Source organism: Sprattus sprattus (assembly GCF_963457725.1).
Source record: "Sprattus sprattus genome assembly, chromosome: 5".
Classification (NCBI taxonomy): Eukaryota; Metazoa; Chordata; class Actinopteri; order Clupeiformes; family Clupeidae; genus Sprattus; species Sprattus sprattus.
The window spans coordinates 27,216,571-27,237,811 of record NC_137924.1 but is presented as its reverse complement, the minus strand read 5'-3'; the positions used below and the strand labels follow the sequence as shown (position 1 = coordinate 27,237,811).

At 43.4% G+C, this 21,241-nt stretch overlaps 1 protein-coding gene across 1 annotated transcript in view; it reads left to right on the top strand.

Moving 5' to 3' along the window:
- The window catches only part of LOC308366102 (protein mono-ADP-ribosyltransferase PARP4-like), a 27,111-nt gene extending 9,736 nt beyond the window's left edge, over positions 1-17,375 (top strand). Inside the window, exons 15-37 of the mRNA XM_080839738.1 lie at positions 187-329; positions 509-640; positions 1,373-1,459; positions 1,888-2,052; positions 2,180-2,217; positions 2,426-2,507; positions 3,784-3,921; positions 4,850-5,069; positions 5,205-5,275; positions 5,720-5,907; positions 6,130-6,229; positions 7,239-7,409; positions 7,961-8,041; positions 8,265-8,345; positions 8,715-8,810; positions 9,149-9,333; positions 9,466-9,535; positions 9,648-9,692; positions 10,832-12,093; positions 12,454-12,508; positions 15,831-15,933; positions 16,314-16,446; positions 16,600-17,375. Of these exons, the coding sequence (XP_080695864.1) occupies positions 187-329; positions 509-640; positions 1,373-1,459; positions 1,888-2,052; positions 2,180-2,217; positions 2,426-2,507; positions 3,784-3,921; positions 4,850-5,069; positions 5,205-5,275; positions 5,720-5,907; positions 6,130-6,229; positions 7,239-7,409; positions 7,961-8,041; positions 8,265-8,345; positions 8,715-8,810; positions 9,149-9,333; positions 9,466-9,535; positions 9,648-9,692; positions 10,832-12,093; positions 12,454-12,508; positions 15,831-15,933; positions 16,314-16,446; positions 16,600-16,801 (3,848 nt within the window). The 3' untranslated portion in view covers positions 16,802-17,375. The remainder of the gene's footprint in view (positions 1-186; positions 330-508; positions 641-1,372; positions 1,460-1,887; positions 2,053-2,179; positions 2,218-2,425; positions 2,508-3,783; positions 3,922-4,849; positions 5,070-5,204; positions 5,276-5,719; positions 5,908-6,129; positions 6,230-7,238; positions 7,410-7,960; positions 8,042-8,264; positions 8,346-8,714; positions 8,811-9,148; positions 9,334-9,465; positions 9,536-9,647; positions 9,693-10,831; positions 12,094-12,453; positions 12,509-15,830; positions 15,934-16,313; positions 16,447-16,599) is intronic.
- Positions 17,376-21,241: the final 3,866 nt, after the last annotated feature.

The window sequence follows — 21,241 nt, the reverse complement described above, 5'->3', positions numbered from 1 at the left end:
AGTAGGATTGTGGTTGATGTTAGGGTTAGGGTACACAGACAGCATTTTAATAAGCTGTTTCACAATGATAGATTGTGTATAACATTGTACTAAATAGTGTTAATACAATGTAATAAGGTTGGTACAACACAGAAAAGCAGTGTTATCATCCACGATGCACTGAAAGCAATCTGTACATGTCTCTAGTGGCCAGTGAAGACAATGGGGGGTTCGGGGACGTCAAGAACCCCCTGGACAGCGTGACTGCTGGTCTCCTGGACAGTGCTGGCCAGATGCTCCCCCTGGAGGCCGTCCATGTGAAGTGCAAGCTGGTGGACCTGCTATCTCAGGTGCGGTATATTTCATTTCAACAGACATGATCAGATTATTGTCATTATCAGCAGAAAAGTATTTTTCTTTCTCTGCCCCTCAGACACTGTGACTAATCACTTAACTAGAAAGCTTTGTAATTCCCAAGTAAGTGCTAGTCCCCCATTGCCTCTGTTTGTTGTTCTCCCATCTCCCATAGGTCATCATCTTCCAGACGTACTCCAACCCGAACACCGTTCCCATCGAGGCCAAGTATGTGTTCCCCTTGGAGGAGTCTGCAGCTGTGTGCGGCTTTGAGGCCTTCATCAATGGGAAGCATGTGATAGGGGAGGTAAAGTAACTCATAGGCCTTCATCAATGGGAAGCATGTGATTGAGGAGGTATAGTAACTCATATAGGCCTTCATCAATGGGAAGCATGTGATTGAGGAGGTATAGTAACTCATATAGGCCTTCATCAATGGGAAGCATGTGATTGAGGAGGTATAGTAACTCATATAGGCCTTCATCAATGGGAAGCATGTGATTGGGGAGGTATAGTAACTCATATAGGCCTTCATCAATGGGAAGCATGTGATTGGGGAGGTAAAGTAACTCATATAGGCCTTCATCAATGGGAAGCATGTGATTGAGGAGGTATAGTAACTCATATAGGCCTTCATCAATGGGAAGCATGTGATTGGGGAGGTATAGTGACTCATATAGGACTTCATCTGTCAGGGCCTCAGGGCTCTGTTCTTCTCTCCAGCTGAGAGAAATACTAATTAGCATAAGGTGTTTTTAGGTGTGTGTGTGTGTGTGTGTGTGTGTGTGTGTGTGTGTGTGTGTGTGTGTGTGTGTGTGTGTGTGTGTGTGTGTGTGTGTGTGTGTGTGTGTGTGTGTGTGTGTGTGTGTGTGTTTGTGGTGTCTGGTGAGGTTTTGTAGTGACTATACGTCTATAGTACCTTGTGCATTCCAGCATTGCCTACACAGAGGTCACTTCTCTCCCAGTGTAGCTGACATGGTTCTGGTGGCGTCTCTGTTCCTCGGGTTCACCCATGTGTTGTGCTGTGTGTGTCCCTCAGGTGAAGGAGAAGGAGCAGGCTCGTAAAGAGTACAAACAGGCCATAGCGAAGGGCCACGGGGCTTACCTGATGGACCAGGACGCACCTGTACGTGATCATACACATGATCTCTACCATACGCACTCATCCACATAGACATGGCTCAGATATGTAGTGTTCAATTTTACCTGTTTATATAGAATCAATAATAAAAGATCTTTGACTCAAGGCACTTTGTAGAGCCCAAGGCCTGAACTTCCCTAAAGCATGTGACAATGGGACGGCGGCAAGGAAAAACTCTCTTTTGACAGGACGAAACCATGAGCTAAACCCAGCTCAAAACTTTGTCATATGAATTCAATTAACTTGGAAATGTTTCAAACTAATCAAATTTATAGTGATGGCATGTTATAATTTTTAGCTGATGTTGAAGTTAGGATATTTGGACACTTGACAGTTTGGAGAAGTTAGGACACTTGATATCTGTCAGTGTAATCGGCTATTTTTGATGATGTCCTCACTGTGCGCCCCTTTAGGACGTATTCACCATCAGTGTGGGGAACCTTCCTCCCGGGGCCACCGTCCTCATCAAGGTCACTTTTATATCTGAGCTGCTGGTGAAGGCCGACTCCATCTTCTTCCAGTTGCCTGGTAGCGTGGCGCCCTGGCAACAGAGTTCTGCTCTCAATGAGAGGACACAGGTAGGAGGAGCATCCCCTGATTGTCAGCTGTCATCAGTGTTTTTCTATTCAGTGGTCATGGTTTATTTGTGAGTTCCTTCAGTTAAATTGAGTTTTTTGTAATGAAATTAAACTATGTGTTGGACAGGATACAGTGGAGAAGGTGTGTGTGAGTGAACTCAATGGGTAAGGGTCTTCATCTGGTTCACATATCTCCACTTAACATTCCAGTGGAGTTTTGAATCATCCTTATTTATCCTAATCACATTCATTATTCGTCCTCATGTATCCTAATCTTTTATCAATACCTCTGTTTGGTTGTTGCACATTAAAAATGTTTGTATGTTGTACTGTAATATAATTTGATGTGTATCTCCTTACTGGTTCTTCATAGGGAGTTTACCCTCAGTTTGTCCATTGAGATGCCTTATGAGATCACCAGTCTGCGCTGTGATACTCACCGCATTCAGACCAAGGTATTTGCGCCTACATCATCCTACGCAGACAACACAGTGAGCCATATCTTTCCCACTCTCTCCAGCACTTCTCTACCTTAAAGAAGCTCTTGAAGACCAAACTCTTCAGGGAGCACCTCTTTTCCTATCTTGCACTTCCTCTACCTTCCTCCTCCTCTCCTTATCCTCTCTTCTAACTACTACTTAACTCGCTCTTACAGTTAGCTACATTCCTGCACTTTTATTCCTTATGTAAGGTAGTATTATTTATTGTTACACTATGTAACGTTTTCAGGTGAAGACAGGTTGGAACCCAAAAGCACGACAACAGACACAGTGTGTAGCAAAAGTGTAGTTCACTTTGTAATATCAAAACAGGGTAAAAACCAGGAAATCCGTCAGGTATACAAACAATTCCACAAGGAGCAGGCAGGGAGTTTAGAATCCGATGGACAGGCAGGAGGGTCAGAACCAGGAGATCAATAAATCCAGCAGACAAATCCGACGAGGGGCAGGCAGGGTTTGCGAAATCCAAAGTACAGGCAAAGCGTCAAAACCAGATGACCAGATGAAAACAAACTAGAATTCAGGGGGATTTGTGAAACACTAGGTCTATATTGCTCATAGCTTGATTGTTTTCTCCTTTTTACGTCACTTTGGATAAAAGCGTCTGCTAAATGACTAAATGTAAATGGTATCATTCCTTTCCAAAAGGATCTGTTTCATATTTCTTTTGGTAAAGTGGAAAGTCATACAATTTGTTTAAAGGCATATGTAGATCAAAATATGCACCATGCCAGCAGCAGTGATGGTTGAGTTCCAGTGTCAAATGCGCATGTCTATTGAATACTAAAACAAATTGTGTACGTTTCACTGGGCACTTGCACCATTACTCTTTGCTTGCACATTCTACATAATGTCTTGCATGGAGTTTACTAATAAATAACATGTGTCGTCCTAAGTGTTGTTTTACATAATAAAATTAGGTAGTTCAGTGTAGTTTATCTAATATAATTGCGAGATTGACAAAATGTAGTAATTTTATGTATAATATACACATTTAACTAAGGCACATTTACAACACCCCAAAATCATTTTTTACAGTGTGGTCGAGGCCAAGGGTACACATGTTGTGTTTAGGGTTTAGTGATGCTCAAGGATTACTGTTTGAACTCGTCTCCAGTTGGATGTGTTTGGTGATGGACCTGTGTCTTGTTGCACCTGGTGATTGAATGGTGAAGGCGTTGTGGTGTTGACTGAGTGAGAGTTGACCACCTTGTTCTCTCCTGTGCGGCAGAGGACGGACTGCAAGGCGGTGGTTGGAATGTTGCCGGGGGAGATGCTGGGATCGGACGGGTTCCACCTCTACATCACCCTGTCTGAGATGCACATGCCCCGAATGTGGGTGGAGAACCACCCAGACAAGGACAGCCAGGTCAGACCCACACAAGCTCACAGTCCTTAAACACCCTGACAGAGACCGCCAGGTCTGACCCACTCAAGCTCACAGTCCTTAAACACCCTGACAAAGACAGCCAGGTCAGACCCACACAAGCTCACAGTCCTTAAACACCCTGACAGAGACCGCCAGGTCTGACCCACACAAGCTCACAGTCCTTAAACACCCTGACAGAGACCGCCAGGTCTGACCCACACAAGCTCACAGTACTTAAACACCCTGACAAGGACAGCCAGGTCTGACCCACACAAGCTCACAGTACTTAAACACCCTGACAAGGACAGCCAGGTCAGACCCACACAAGCTCACAGTCCTTAAAACACCCTGACACAGTGCCTTACTCATTGCCTCTGCATTTCAGATGTTCACTTAAGAACTTTACATTTCTTCCCCTTGATTCTCTTTACAGGTTTCTGTTGTCCTATTCCACCTTTTAAAGTAAAAAACAAATGTGTGTGTGTGGATAAGTAGTTTAAAGTCACTTTACTCAACTTGCCCCTTCCTTGAAGTTTTTATACTATACTACTCTCTCTCTTATCTTTGTTTTGGCAAAAATGGGTGCCTCACACACACACACAGACACACACACGCGCGCACACACGCACACACACACACACACACACACACACACACACACACACACACACACACACACACACACACACACACACACACACACACACACACACACACACACACACACACACACCACACACACAGTATACAACCACTGTATACAACCATTCAGACACCCAGACGTGACTTTTCCCCTCGGACTGTAGGCAGGTGTTTCACCAAGACTGCACCTCTTTCCCCAGGCCTGGAGGCTGGTGTTTTACCCAGACTGCACCTCTCTCCCTAGGCCTGTATGCTGGTGTTTTACCCAGACTGCACCTCTCTCTAGGCCTGTATGCTGGTGTTTTACCCAGACTTTGAGACCACCAGAGGGGAGGGTGAGGAGTCCAGCCCTGGGTCTGGCTGCCTGGTGGAGGAGGTGGTGCTCCTGCTGGACTCCTCCGAGTCGATGCGGGGTGAGGCCCTGCTGAACGCCCGTCAGATCGCCCTGCAGCTCCTCAGCAAACTGGACACAAAAATCAAGATCAACATTGTGTTATTTGGTACAGGTGGGTACTGATGATCACTGAAGCAACCACAATTATTACAACACAGGAGGACTTTTTGAGATATTTTTGAGAAATATGCTTCAATTGCACTGAATAGACTATTTTTAAAGCCGAACTTAAACTTTTTTTTTGCAGATCAAAGGGATGCCTTCATCTTCTCCAAAGTTCTTGGGGATGCGCTTGAACCAGCCGAGAAGTTCATCAGGGTGGGACTTGACACTGTGTTATCCAATGTCTTTCAGAGTTGAGATGAAATAACCGTCTGAGTTGTTCCAGTGGTTGGACTGGTATGACAGTGAATAAGAATTCGGATTTGACATATTTTGGCATGTACCAGCTGTGTTACACCATCAGCAACGTCTCAAAAGTGGATAAACGGTAGTTTGAGTTTATTATTTCCTGTGCTATTGGTTGGGGACTTCTCACAGTGGCCAAACCTCTTAATGCCACATGCAAGTAATCATACCCAGCAACCAAGGCTATGTATTATAACACATCAGCGGCACCATAGCCACCATCTTAGCAACACTTAACATCAACAGCAAAGATATGTTTTTGTGAGCTCTTCATTTTGTTTGTAAAGTGGGCACTTTCTTTTGTCTATGTTTCTGTGTATCAGTAAGTTTGTGTCCTGCTGCTCTTGTCATTAGATCTCCGTACCAGTGGGGGGCAGCACTGAGCTGTGGAGGCCTCTGCGCAGCCTCAGTCTGCTGCCACCCTCCCGAGGCACCAGGAGCCTGGTGCTGCTGTCTGACGGCCACGTGCACAACCCCGCCCTCACCCTGCAGCTGGCCCGCAGCAACGCCGCCCACACGCGCCTCTTCACCTGTGGCCTCAGGTGAGCTCTCCAGCACTGCGCGCCTGGACGAACAGCTACCGGGGTTTTGAATGAATCATTCAAAACATTTGTGTTTGTGGTGTGTGGATGTGTTAAATTATGTTTGTGTGTGTGTGTATGTGTGTGTGTGTGTGTGTGTGTGTGTGTGTGTGTGTGTGTGTGTGTGTGTGTGTGTGTGTGTGTGTGTGTGTTTGTACCTGTTTGGTGTGTTTGTTTCCACAGTAAAACTGCTAACAGACATATGCTGCGAGCTCTAGCCCAGGCTGGCGGGGGAGCCTACGAGTTCTTTGACACAAAGACCCGACACACATGGTCAGAGAAGGTAAACTTTGTCTCCGCGCGAACTAACAATGGGCCTCATTCTCTTATAAACAAATTTGGCATTCAAGTACGTTTTCTCATCGGGGATTTGTTCTGAGCTTCAGAAGACTTTCAGAAAGCGAAATAGCAAATCGGCCAGAGTTTTCCCAAATGCGATTCCTACATTGCGATTCCTACATTACGACATAAGATGCACCACTGGACCGCTCTGTGTAAGAAGTGTTAAGGGCTGAATTTGTGAGAAATCAGTAGTGATTGCGTTCACATCGACTCTACAGACATCCTCGGATTTAAATAATTATAGTAATAATAATAAATATGAGAATATTTGTATCATTAACAATTATGTTTCACATTTATAGTCATGATTCTACAAGGCATCTTTATGTCCTAAAATAAATAAAAGGACTACACGAACACAGCAAATGTAAGTGAATAAATACATTTTTCATTGTGGAATAGAATGGACACATCTACATCCTTTAACAGTACCTCCATTTCAGCACCAGTGAACTCGACCAGTGCTCGTTTTCCCCTTTGACATGACTCTCTTTCGATTTGCCCTTGCGTGGATTCGGTCAAATCCGACTGCACACTTCACAACGTTTGCATGCCCTTATAAGGAGCTGTTGGGGCGTGTATGTATGCAAATTCAGGTGCACGAGAACGTTCTTTCAATTTAATAAACCTATTCCGGAGGAGCACAGCTCAGAACACTTCTGCTGCTTAAGAACACATTTGCAGGCGTTCATGAATCTGGCAGAGATCTTTTTTTTACGTTTGTTTTCCGAAGTCCGTAAGAAATATTTCAGAATAAACTTGAGAAAATGTTATAGAACGAGGCCCTAAGTCTTCACTCCAACACATTTCAATACCAAAAGCACAATGGGGAGCTTTAAGCCAAAATGCAAATTGCCTCCCAGTAGAAAGGTGGCTTTCAGAGACAGGTGTGCTTAAAGGTGCAGGTCAGGTCAGCTGTGTCACTGCACTGCTGTTGTGTCACCTGGCAGGTGGAGTCACAGGTGAGGCGGTTGACGTCTCCAGGCTGCAGCTCAGTGGCGGTGAAGTGGCAGCTGTTCAACCCAACAGCGCCCCCTCCTGTTCAGGCCCCTGCGCAGCTCCACGCCCTCTTCAGCAACTGCCACACCTTGGTCTACGGCTTCGTACCCCACTGCACACAGGTAGAGTAACGAGAGAAAGGCTTCGTACCCCACTGCACACAGGTAGAGTAACGAGAGAAAGGCTTCATACCCCACTGCACACAGGTAGAGTAACGAGAGAAAGGCTTCATACCCCACTGCACACAGGTAGAGTAACGAGAGAAAGGCTTCATACCCCACTGCACACAGGTAGAGTAACGAGAGAAAGGCTTCATACCCCACTGCACACAGGTAGAGTAACGAGAGAAAGGCTTCATACCCCACTGCACACAGGTAGAGTAACGAGAGAAAGGCTTTGTACCCCACTGCACACAGGTAGAGTAACGTGGGTATAGAGCGAGGGGGTGTCAGTGTAAGTGTACGAGTATGTGTGTGTTTAGTCTCTACTTTTCAAAGTGAAGGACAGTTCTCTCTCGCTTTCTCGCTCTCTCTCTCTCTCTCTCTCTCTCTCTCTCTCTCTCTCTCTCTGCCTGTCTGTATAATATGACTACATGTTCTGATTCATTCTAAGGATGGTTGTTCCATGATTGAACGTTAATGCCTTTCGTCCTCAATGCCTCTCGCCTCTGCAGGCTGCTCTCTATGGAGACCTGTGTGGGAAAGAGATTAAGACCATGGTGTCCACCACAGAACTGCAGAAGAGTAAGGGCACGGTATGAACAACTACGGATTATTGCTAATCTAAAACATTACAGAACCTGGGTCCAACTGAATCTCTGTATTAGGTGTCTGTTAGATATTTTGTAGATAACCTGCTCTCATACATTAAGTTAGATTGATGTTTTTCGACTGGTGTGATACATTTCAAATGTATAGATTTAGTTTGTATTAATTCTCTCTCTCTCTCTTTCTCTCTCTCTCTCTGTTGGTCTCTAGCTCCTTCACAAGCTCACAGCAAGAGCAGTTATTAGAGATTATGAGGAGGGTATTCTTCACATGGATGAAGCTGAACACGAGGTGCGTCAGTGTGTCTGTCTGTCTGTGTGTGTGTGTGTGTGTGTGTGTGTGTGTGTGTGTGTGTGTGTGTGTGTGTGTGTGTGTGTGTGTGTGTGTGTGTGAGTGTTTGTGTCAGTGTGTGTGTGTGTTTGTGTGAGTGGGTGTATGTTTAGACTTTCCTGTGTGATAATACATGTGTGTATGTTTTGAGTTGATGTTCTAGTTGTGCTGTGACATGTTATTTTGGTGTAGACATTCTAGTTGTGTTGTGATGTGATTTTTTAGTTGTGTTCCATCATGCTGTTTTTAACGTTCTAGTTGTGTTCCATCGTGCTGTGTTATGATAAATCTCTGCTGAGGACGGGTCTGTCTGTGTTCTATCTCTCGTAGGGAAAGAAAGCTGAGATGAAGTCCTTCATCGTCGAGCTCAGCAAAGAGTTCTCCATCCTTTCCCAGTTCACCAGCTTTGTGGCCATTGAGGAGAGGGTATGTATTCTCTTGACCTCACTGAGAAAGGTCAGGGGTCAAAGGTCAAAATCAGATACAAATGGTAAATTCCCAATTGACTTCATCTGAGGTGATTGAAAAGCTCTCTAGGTAGCCAATTCAGTACAGTATGCTAATAAGTGAACTAAAAGAAAAATAATAATAATAATATAGCCTTCATATAATAATATTGTGGGAATGTGCAAATTATATATTCCTTCATGTCTGCAACAACCTCAAATGTATGTATATTTTTATGTAAAATAGTTTTCACACATTTTCACACCACAAAACTGTGAGCCCCAAGTGAAGTATTTCACATCCCTCCCTCATTCTAGGATTCCACGAAGCCTGATGAGGGGTTCACAGACATCCTCAAACTGATTGCAGAAGAGGAAGTTGACCTGTTACCTTATATGGGCTGGGAAGATGAAAAGGAGGAATATGGAATACTTGTCAATGTGGGCTGTTGTATGAGTAACTTCTCTGCAGATGAAATGGAAGTTGAAGAGGAGGAATATGGGTACGAAGATACAACAAACTAGTTGTGTTGTGACGTGTTATTTTTGTGTTGATGTTCTAGTTGATGTTCAAGTTGTGCTGTGATGTAATTTTGGTGTTGACGTTCTGATTGTGTTGTGATTTTTTGGTGTAGACTTTCTATGGAGTTCAGTCAGTCCTCTCATGAGGAAGATGTATACGATGAAGAAGATGTATACGACCAGGTAAGTGTGGTGGGAGTTTAAATGGAAGGTAATGTTGACATTTGTGACATGTTATTCTGGTGTTGACATTCTTGTTGTGTTGTGACATGTTATTCTGGTGTTGATGTTCTAGGTGTGTTGTGACATGTCATCTGATGAGGAGGAAGAGACATACGAGGTAGGTGTGGTGGGAGTGAAAATAGACAGAAATGTTTTCAAAGCTCCTGAACGATCTTCCCCAGAAAAGAGGATGAGACAGTTTGCAGTTTGTGCTAAGTGTGTCAGCTTACGAGCAGTTTGAGCTCCTCAGACTTTGTTTTGTTGTTGGTTTTTTTCACATGCCATAAGGATGTCTGGTTGCTATTCTCAAGAATCAGATAATATGAATCTACAGGTGTGTGGTTTATTTCAAATTAATTCAGAGCTGAATTAGATTTCTAGGTTTCCACTTTAGTTAAGCAATTCCTCTGGTAGTTGAGCAGTAAATCTTCATTCTCACTCATTTTCATTTTAGAAAGAAAATGATCTCCGACCAAACGAGTGTTTCAGCTCCATATCAGAAATAATCTCTGTCCATAATGCCACGCCTTAAAACGGAAAAACACCTTCCAGAAAAAGTGACTAATCAGGGAAAGACAGGTGGTGATTTAAGTGAAGTGAAGTTAAAGTGACTCTATGGTAGAGGTGGTGTAGACACACACACACTCTGAATTCCACCGCTGCATTTGACCCATCCAGGGAAGTGACACACACACAGTGAAGTGAAGTTACACTAACCCGGAGCTGCCTGGGAGCATTAATCGGGGTTAGGGGCCTTGCTCAAGGGCACTTCAGCCGCCCACATTTTTCCTACTGGTCGGGGATTGAAGCGGCCACCCTATGGTTTCCAGCCTGAAACACTAACCAGTAGGCCACTGCTGCCCCTAGTTTACTGGTGCTACTGTGACTAACACTGTCTTTATGATTCTCTAGACAGGGAGTTCATCTCCCGCTTACTTCCCAACATCCCCCCATATTGGTTCACGTTCCCTAGAACAAAGGGTCAGTCAATAATAACATAATTTCAATCAATCTGACCTGAATTCAATCGATTTTGGTTCACTGTAACCTTACCTGAGTTCCTTCAAATTGTGTGAGAATACTTTACATTTTAAAATTAATTTGAAATTCAAATCAAAATCATATTCAGTTCAATTGAAATTCCTCAATGTCTGGAGCAGTCTGCTGTCTGTGTTATCTACAGTTTTTCAATCCACTGATTAGTCAGTATAAAAACAGTCCTACAGGGATTTAAATCTCCCCTCTCTTGTTTTTCAGGCCTTGGATGAATGTAACTACAGTTGTTCACTAGACGACCCGCCCCTCGCTATAGCCCTTCCATGGTGTATAAACTACTCTATCGACCCTATCGGTGCCCCCTGCGTAGAAACTGAAGAAGTGTATAATGACTTTTCTGCAATGGTGGCTCCGGAAGACCTAAGTCTTGAGAGGCGTGCTCCCCTCCTCGAGAAGTCCTTTGTCAAGAAGATGGCCCCTTGTCCCCGAGAGATGCAAAAAAGATCATTAAGATTAATTCCTGAACCAAGTCTTGGGAGGTGTATGGCTCATGGTCCCTTAGAGATGCAACTGTCCCAACTTGGTTCTGCCCGTGCTCCGGCTCCTGCCTGTGCTCCTGCTTCTCCTCCTTCTCCGATCTTCTCTGGTCCTACCCCAGACCCTCCCCCTCCTGTCTTGTTTGGTTCTCAGCACTCTCATGGTTTCAGCTTTGAAGGTGGAGCTAATTCTCTTGACCGTGCTCCTACTCTTGCCCATGCCCCTGACCTTGCTCTTGCCCTATCCAGTGCTCTTCCCCATGCTACCAGTGCTTCTGCTTTTACCTGTGCTCCTCTCTTTGGAGCTCCTGCCCTGTCTTTTCTCATGGAGCAGCATCACACACTCCAGCAGCAGCAGCAGCAGCAGCATGGAACTTTTCGGGCTTTTTCAAGCCAATCCATGCCTGCTCCTCCTCATCCTCCTCCAACTCAAACCTCTCAGCTCCTCTTTGCTCCTGCTCCTCCTCCTCCTCAAACCTCTCAGCAGCATGGACTTTTTTCCATGCCTCCTCCTCCTCCTCCTCCTCCTATATCCTCTCGGCACCTCTCTGCTCCTCCTCCTCCTCCTCAATCCTCTCTGCACCTCTCTACTCCTTTTTCGGGCTTCCTCCGGTCAAGCTTCTCCAGGCATGCTGCTCCTCTTCCTCCTCCTCCTTGTCCTCAAACCTCTCGGCACCTCTCTGCTGCCCCTCCTCAGGAGTGTGACTATGCAGGTTTCTCAGAAAAATCTTCTTTGGACTGTCTCTCTGCTCCCTCAGATATCATCTCTGCCCCTTCTCCTCCTCCTTCTCCTCCTGTCTATGTGGCTGCTTCTCCTGCCGTTTCAGAAAAGAGATTCAGAAAAGCAACTGTGCGTTTCCAAGACTTTGACGTGATGGAGGAGTGTTCTCTCAGCTGGTCCATGGCAGCAGATGCCGCACCTCGCAGCATGAGTGGTTGTTCTATCGGTCGTGAGAAGAAAGCAATGAGGAAAACGGGGACGCCACGGTAAAGGAATAAATACATTCACTTTTCTGTCATTTCTCTAGTCTTTATCTGTGCACACTAAAAAAACAGAGAGGCTTTGCACTGGATGCTTTTGTGACAGCATGTTGTGTTTTGGGTGTGTGAACACTTGTTATAAAACATGAGAGCACACTCAGGAGTCTGTAATACATGAGAGCACACTCAGGAGTCTGTAAAACATGAGAGCACACTCAGGAGTCTGTAAAACATGTGAGCACACTCAGGAGTCTGTAAAACATGTGAGCACACTCAGGAGTCTGTAAAACATGTGAGCATAATCAGGAGTCTAAAACATGTGAGCACACTCTGGAGTGTGTAAAACGGATGAGTTCTCCATTGCAGGAAGGGCGACGGCTTGGGAGAGACTTGGGAGAGACTGGCATGTCTTCAGAGCCCAGTAAGATGCCTGCTATTCAAAAATCATCCATCAGTAATAATTAGTGCTGTCAAACGATTCAAATATTTAATCGCGATTAATCGCATTTTTGTCATAGTTAACTCAAAATTAATCGCGATTAATCGCAAAGTTGTATCTATTCTAAATGTCCCTTCAATAATTTTTTTCCATAATTTTTATTTTATTAATGCTCTTATCAACATGGAAAAGTGGATTGGCTTGCTTTATGCCATTTTTTTTTATTGAAAAACAACATTGCCAAACAGGGCGGTACAAAATAAAATTATAAAGTGCACATTTCAGATAAACAAGGACTCAGCCTATAGTGCAGTTAAACCATGGCTTAATATTTTCTTTTTTTTCAAGTTTGCTTTGAACATAGAAGTCAGGGGCCGTATTCACAAAGAATCTTAGGGCTAAAAGTAGGTCATAAGTGGCGAATTTAGGAGAAACTCCTAAAAATAATGGGCGTGTCAGTCTTAAATGTAGGACTCCTAATTTTTTTTACTAAGAGCAATTCACAAAATATTTTATCCCTAAAAGTAGCACCTAAGTCTAGGACAGCTTAAAACTCCTCATGAGGACTCCTAAGTCACTAAGGGCGTATTCAGACCAGGAAAGTCCGATAGTTCACTTGCTTTGGTCCGAACCTTTTTTTTTTTTTTTGGTGCGGTTCGCTTTCAGACTGTGTACGTTTCAGTAAACGGACCAAATTCTGACAACAAAGCCACGCTCCCCGAGGTCGTTCAGCTATTGGTCAGAACCGACACGCGCAACACAAAGTGCTAAGACAGTTCATGGACGCTTTCCGTGCCGTATGCTAATATTATCAAATCTATATGCATTTTCAATGTTTTGCTATTTTCACAACTGTGTAACAATGTTACTGCTGCTGTAGAGAGCTGAGCAGAGCTGAACCCATATACCCTCTCTTAATCACTCCATCATCTCTCTCTCTCTCTCTCTCTCTCTCTCTCTCCCTCTCATATATTGTTTATATGCACCCGCGATATACATTTAATGCTCTTGTTTCTCTCAAGTAAGTTCAAATTTCTTAAATCTGGGCTCTTTTTAAAGGTAATTCGATGGTGCATGGAGCCAGCTAGGTGTCAGTTTTGAACTTTACCCTGGAAACCGGCCAAAACGCTATAGTTTACATATGCACGGCGAATTTTAAATAAAGACGGCCGCCGCCAGTATTTGAACTTCAGCTTGGCATCACTGGATGAACCACTTTTTGACAGGGTGTCCCGAATTTTTATATAGGCCTACGTCTGGCGTAGTTTTTTCAGTTTGAGCCTGCACTGATCAGGCGAACGATTGAAACCGGACTCTTTCATTTTCTCAGAAAATATGCCAAATACGTCGCGTTTTTATGTGTACGCTCCAACATATATGAAATGTGGGCATCTGTCAAAATGTCCACAAGCGCACGGGTCTCCTCCTCGGCCCAGGTTTGTCCCCTACTCATTGTATTAAGATTTTTCGTTTTTCCCAAAAGTTTGACAAATTAATACCGGTAGCCTAACAGTAGCACTTTACACTCTGTTACCCAACAACACCAGACCAACGACGGAAGCCCCCGAGGTACAAAATAGCAAAAAGTCTGGGATTAGGTCCAGTCTGCTTTCACACCTCCAAAAGGTCCGCACCAGGGTTGTTTGATCCGGACTGAGTCCGACCTTTCAGCTCGGTCTCGGTCCGCTTGTTTGGTCCGGACCAGAGTTCGGTGGTTTGTATTCAGACCATCCCAAAAGGTCCGAACCAACGAAAATCTGGTCCATTTGGTCGTTTGGTCCGGACCAAACGGGGTAGGTGTGAATACGCCCTAAGACCTATTCACAAAAAATCGTAAGATGGCTGCAGCCGACTTGGAATTGATAAAAGACATTGCTTAAACCGTGAAGGTATTAATATTGTCGTAGAATTAGCGCGGGATGCAATGACGCCTTTAAACAACGATGTGTCCCGAAGTGAAATGTTTGGAAACATAAATATAGCCTATTTGGCTTCGCGGAAAACGCAAATGACGACACTGGGAATCAGTCAGCCGTTTAATTCATCAAACTATCAACGCACTGTAGACCCCACATCATCCAACAGTTTATCCAGTTGCCTTTGCCCTTTGGACAATCGCCAATTACACAAGATCAAAGTAAATTCCATGGCGATCGCAGGAATGTCCAGTGAATGTCCACACATTACAATAATTGCCCCATCAAAAGATGAGGACGTTTTCGACTCGTGCATTTCAACGGAGAGCGGTCTGCAGCAGTTTTTTAAGAACTTACCAGCTGGATGCCGCTGGGGTGACATGGCTATTGGTCCTGGGACCAGTAGGCTTTCGCTATACGTTTCACGTTCGTTTCGCTTGAAGGGCCGTATGTGCTGATATTTGAAGTGGTCAAGGGCTGGAAATATAATATCCTAACAGTTTGCTGGGTGCTTTAATTATTACTGCCTTGATTACATGCAATTGCCATATTTTATATTGATCGTTTTTTATTTCTCTTAACGTGCAAAGTGTCATTCCCGTTGGATGCACAAACTTGTCATCATGCGTGTGCATTCTGCTAACTGCACTGTCCATAACTATTTAATATGACTTAATGTGAAGCCTAGGTTATTCTCTTATTTTCAGTTGATATAGTGGGATTGTTAGAGGGACGTCACGAATGAGTTTTTAATGAGAGAGCCTGTCAACAACCAATCACCGTCCTCACCCCTTCTAAACTCGTGCATGAGAGTCGACGTCATCCATAGCAACGGTGGTTTTATCTTAAGCTTAGGAGTTGGTATTATCCTTAGTATGAGTAGGTCTCAGAGCCGTTGTGAATCACTTTTAAGAAATTACTCCTACGTAAAAGGTTTTAGCGCGAGTTAGGAGCACTCCTAGTGGTAAGATAAAAGGCTTTGTGAATACGGCCCCAGGCCTCTAATTTCAAAACAAGGTTACCAATAAAAGGTAAACCTACTTCTTCTTTCAGCCAGCTGCCTGTTGACATTTTCAGACAACAGTGAAGCTCGCTTCTTTTGCACAACACAACTTTTAAAGGTAAAAGTTTTTTGTTTTTTTAACAACGCATTAATCGCTCGATAAAAAAATTGACGGCGTTAAAGTGGGTTTGCGTTAACGCCGTTAATAACGCGTTATACTGACAGCACTAGTAATAATGCAAACTGATAGTACTGTATACTTATGACTCAATACGAAATGGATGCCTCTTTATATTTTGGTTGTCATAAATTTCATGACACTATTATGAATTTGTTGTGTAATCGTTTGCCGACTTATTTCCTTACTTCTCTACTGCCTCATTAGGAGGGATACTGGGAGTGCACTGAGGCAGTGGGATCTCTCCTCAGTGTGGATTTGAACTTCTTTGCCGGAGTTTTCCTGAAAGACAAGGGCATCGCTTCTCTGGGTGAGAACATACCCCTGTTGTGCACACACTACACAGAACATTTCCAGTCATATTTAAGGCTTCACTGATGAAGTCTGTTTTACACTCGGTAAAAAAACAATGTCCAAATAATAATCATTACACTTCAGATGGGGAGGCTTGAAGTTTTGCTCGTTCTCACCTATAATAGCTAGCCTACAAATATGGAGAAGAGCCTTTTTGTTTACTCTTATAAATTATTAATATCTCATCTGTATAGGCGCATGTTTCCCATTTAAACCTCTTTATTGGCATGTAAGACCTTTATTTAAATCTTGTTCTATTGCCTTTGCCCCGTTGGTCCAAATGAAAGCAGGGATGTAAATGTGTGTTTATGTACGTGTTTGTTGATTCTCTCTCAGGACCCAAGGCCCACGCTGACATCCTGAGGCTGGTGTCCACCCTGCTGATCCTGCAGCTGGTGCGAGTGAAGAAGCTGGTCAAGGGAGAGCTGCTGCAGTCACTGTTCCGCCTCAGAGAACCTCCTCAACACAGGTGAGTGTGTGTGTGTTTGTGTGTGTGTGTGTGTGTGTGTGTTTGTGTGAGAGAAAGAAGAACAGCAACAATTGCAGAAGTACACGTTTCTCTTATTTCCAACTCTTACTGTACATATATCATTGTGTGCATTTTGTTGCATGTTGACCACAGCTGTCCAGAGTGGGAGGCCCTGAAGCGAGCGGTGGATTGGGTGTGCTGGGCAGACAGGCAGTACCCGTGTGTGTGCAGCCGGCTGGAGTTCGGCCGCGACTGGGAGTCGTCCACCCGACAGCTCCTGGGGTTTGACTGCCTTTACCCCCTCTCCCCCCTAACCCCCCTGCTGAAGAGGGGCCGGCTCATACTGACATACTGATAGACACAGACCCCACCCTGCCTCCCATACTGGCCTGCTAGACACAGACCCCACCCTGCCTCCCATACTGGCCTGCTAGACACAGACCCCACCCTTCCTCTTATACTGGCCTGCTAGACACAGACCCCACCCTGCCTCTCATATTGGCCTGCTAGACACAGACCACACCCAGCCTTTCATACTGGCCTGCTAGACACAGACCCCATCCTGCCTCTCATACTGGCCTGCTAGACACAGACCCCACCCTGCCTCTCATACTGGCCTGCTAGACACAGACCCCACCCTGCCTCTCATACTGGCCTGCTAGACACAGACCCCACCCTGTCTCTCATACTGGCCTGCTAGACACAGACCCCACCCTGTCTCTCATACTGGCCTGCTAGACACAGACCCAACCCTCCCTGCCCTGTCCTGCCCCCCATACTGGCTTGCTGTCTTTTTGGTTTAAGTTGAATAACTTTTCTGAATCTTGAAGATAATGCCTTAAAAATTGTTTATAAAATAAAAAGGCTAATAGATTTCTATTTCTTTCACTGGTGAAAAGGCAGAAATTCATGTTTATTTTTAAAACAAAAGCAGCACTTTACTGTGTCATATAGTATAAGTCATATCATTCATCTTGGTTACATTTGTATTTGATTCTTAGCAGATAGTTTTATCCAAACCGCAATAGAGTTATGATATTCTACTTTGTTGGAAGTAGCTTTCCGGCTTGGCAAAGATAATGCTGAAGTCTGAATAAAAGCATAACAAAGGGATCTGGTCCACATTGTTTTGTTGTTACAAGACATTTAACATCAATGTGTGAAACTGAAAGCAGAAGAGAAAATACCTTAAACCTCAAAAAGCTAATGTGCCTTTCAAGCAACTACAAAGTAATAAGAAATACAATCCAATAGCAAGTGTACAAACATTGCAATCACATGAAATATGAAAACAAAATCACTTCAGATTTAAGGATGTGATTAATACAAATCTGTGTCTGTGCTTCAAAGTATTTAAATCAAAGATTAATAAATGATTCGAAATCCCCCACTCTACCAGAGGAGAAGACAATTATAGATATTTTTTGAAAAATAATAGATCATTTTTGTCAAATTTAGAATATTTTTGTGAAACATGGTTATCAGGGAACATCAAACAGTACATGTATGGGCTCATGGTGTTCAGGTGAGACCATGTGTGAAATAAAAATGAACAAGAACATGCCCCCAGTAATCATCTCTGGAGTAAAGCTGTTAGTTCTTTCAGGTGATAAGCTGATCTTTATCCTGTTGAAAGCTCAGTGATAGTTACCTCAGGACTCTGGAGTTGCATGTAAGTACATTTATTAGACAAACAACAACAGCAACAATTGCAATCGGGCTCCCCTCCCAGAACAAGGCTGAAAGTGAGGCCATGATAAACCCATTGCACAAAGTTTATATAGACAGAAGTTAAGTGTTCTTAAAACTTTAACAGTGATTGGGAATCATCTACACCAATCAGGTTACACATTTCAAATGATTCTGTGTTTTTTGCTTTGGCCTCCTGCCCTTTTTGTATATTAAAGGGACTGCTTTGTGCTGATCTGTTTCCTTCGTTTGGAGGGGCATTCTTTTTTACTTTTTGACATTGCTCATCGATCCTAGACAGGGCTTCATGAGGCGGTATCTGTGGCAGGACATCAGTCTGCAGAGCTTCTCTTAACTTTCTAACTCTTGCTTCAGTAATGACAGTTGCTCTCTCTTTGACTAGTTCCTGTATCTGCCTTTCCACATCTGCTTCGATGTCTTTCTGGAGGTGTCTATTAAATAGTGACACATCGCTGGACTCTGTTATGCCAGACTGATGGAAAAACATGCCAGAGATGGTGTGCCAAGAAGCTGTCTGTCTCTCAGTACAACAATCAGAAGTTTTTTTAAGTTTGCTACAAACCGCGCTACAACAACCCACGTTGCCATACCTTGTCAGTTGGCCGTCAGTTGGGCCACTTCTTTGCTCAATATTTGACGGTGGTGTCTCCTTTTCCCGGATGATCTTGAGGTGTTCTCTGCAAATAATTTGAGCTCGCTCTTGAGCTAGTTTCTACAGCTCTTCAGTCAAGTGGGCCTCAGTTTCAGCTGAGAGATAGTTTTGGTACAGTTTGTGATAGTATGGTTGACAACAGTTCATCAGACAGCAAGACCATAGTGCCCACAAACCAACACCACCCATAATTAGTGACAAGCCGATTATCTGCAGAAACAGAAACATAATATGAAATCCTGTAGGTTATAATATTTTCAGTGTTGTGTTGCCAGTTTGGAGTTTGTGTGAAAAATGTGCATGTTAACTAGCCAAAAGCCAACAATAATTTCACAAACTTGCATAATGTTCTTTTGAAAAATAGGTAAAATATCCTAACAACGTCCAACTCTCCTATTTGACACTGTCTACATCGAGCCTTACAAAGACATACAAACAAAAGTGTCAAATCACTATATCAAAATTTGAATGTATTGATCATTCAACTTTTTACTCCTGCATATGCTTACCAGAGATTCCTTTCTGAAATGAGTTTTGAGTTCAACTTTTTCAATCATGGCGGTTGTATTTTTGCAAGCAATATAGCCTTCATTGTTTGCTTTATAGCATTCGTACCAGTCACCGTCAAGGAATACAGCTGCCATCCAAAATAGCCCTGTCAACAGAAGACGAAGGAACTGCTCCACAACAAAACTGCACCGATTATAGTGTTTGTTTTCCAGGCTCTGGTCACCACATAACAGTTTATGTTTGTGTTTGTCAATGATGAATACTAACAAGAATAGGATAAATGGAGGTGCGCACATGTACATTATGTCGTAACTGTTGATTCCAGGAGAACAGGTGCAAAAGAAAACCAGCTCAAATATGTACTTGAGGATATAGAATGTGACCAGGGCCACAAAGGCATTTGCAGCTGTGAACAAGAGAGTGAAAAGACTTTCTGGAAGGGCCTGAGCAAAATTAGGCATTATGGGTAGATGAGGGTAAAGATGGTCTGCTTAAAGCAAGGGTTCCACTGAAGATGTTCAGTCAGATGATGCTGTGATGCTGCCGATGGACAGATGACACTGGAAAGGGAGGAAACACTGTTGAGTTTCAGTGTGGAATTTGCTGTCATACATTAGATAGCAGACATGTGTTACAGGACATAAGAAAGTATGATCATTCAGTGTCAATGAAATATCTTGCTCCTAGGAAATTTAAGATGTACCACTTTCAATTTTTTCAAATGATCGGACTACATCAAATGTCAGTTGGTGAGTCTAAGAACATTTTTAACGTAAACTATATAAATGCTGCATTTAACTGCCTTGTTGCTTTATCAATGGCTCTGTTCATGTTTTAAATGTTGACTAGAGATCATGTCACTAGACAATCATGTAGTGTGGGGAAAACTCCCTATTCTTAATTGTTTGTTGGGGTCTTTCAAAGTAATGCTATGTGGCTATTAGATGCGTTGAACAGTAGGCCAATCAATGCCCATTACAATCCTCAACTACAAAAATAATTCAACAAATAAATGTTTCTGTCCACGTTCCATGTCTGAAAGTGTTTTGCCAAAGAACCCCACAAAAGACACTAGTAATCAGTGGCGGTCCGTGCATTTCACGACTAGGCCTTCAGCGATGTCCCACACGATGTTAAACTGAGTGAATCCACCTCCTAATACCATCATTATGACGCCATGGCTCTCGAACCATTATATTTATACAGAAAGGCAGTATAAGTGAGCATTGCATCACCTTAACATAGTCGAGTACAACAGACTTTATTAATATTTCCGGAGCATTTAAAATCAATACACCCGTATTAACAATACATTAAGAGTAGTAAACTCTCAGTTAAATGATCGCTTGGATATTACTGTCACAACTTAAAAATAAAAGGCGATTTTCAGGGATTAGTCTACAAAGTTTTATTAAGTCCACCGAAAGTAGCCTATGTGAGCTTTAACAAGTTTGTCCACTAAACATCGCATTGTCCCACCTGCAAAGCAGTTTCATTAAACGTCCCATCCTCACGATATCCAGTTTTTCTTGAAAGTTCCGTCTTGAAAATGGCGTTGTAATTGTATCAAAAACTGGAATTATCAAGTTGGTGTAAACTAGTTTATTTGAGTTGGTTAATGTAATTATATTTAGTCTTACCAATTGAAACAACTAGCATAATAAGCATTGAAACCGATGTACGTCGTTTAGCCAGCTAAACTGAGCACTGAAGCACTGCACCGGTCTGCCTCAGTATCCAATCAAAGGACGTTTACGTGTCACGTTCAAAGCGAGGAAAGAAATCTTTCGGGCCTTCTAGAAGGCCCAGTGTCGCCAACTCGAAATCTGATTGGTTGTCACAACTGTCTGTTTCAGTTCATTCAACTTAAATGAACTGAAACAGCCAGTTGTGATAACCAATCAGATGTACACGGGCCTTCAA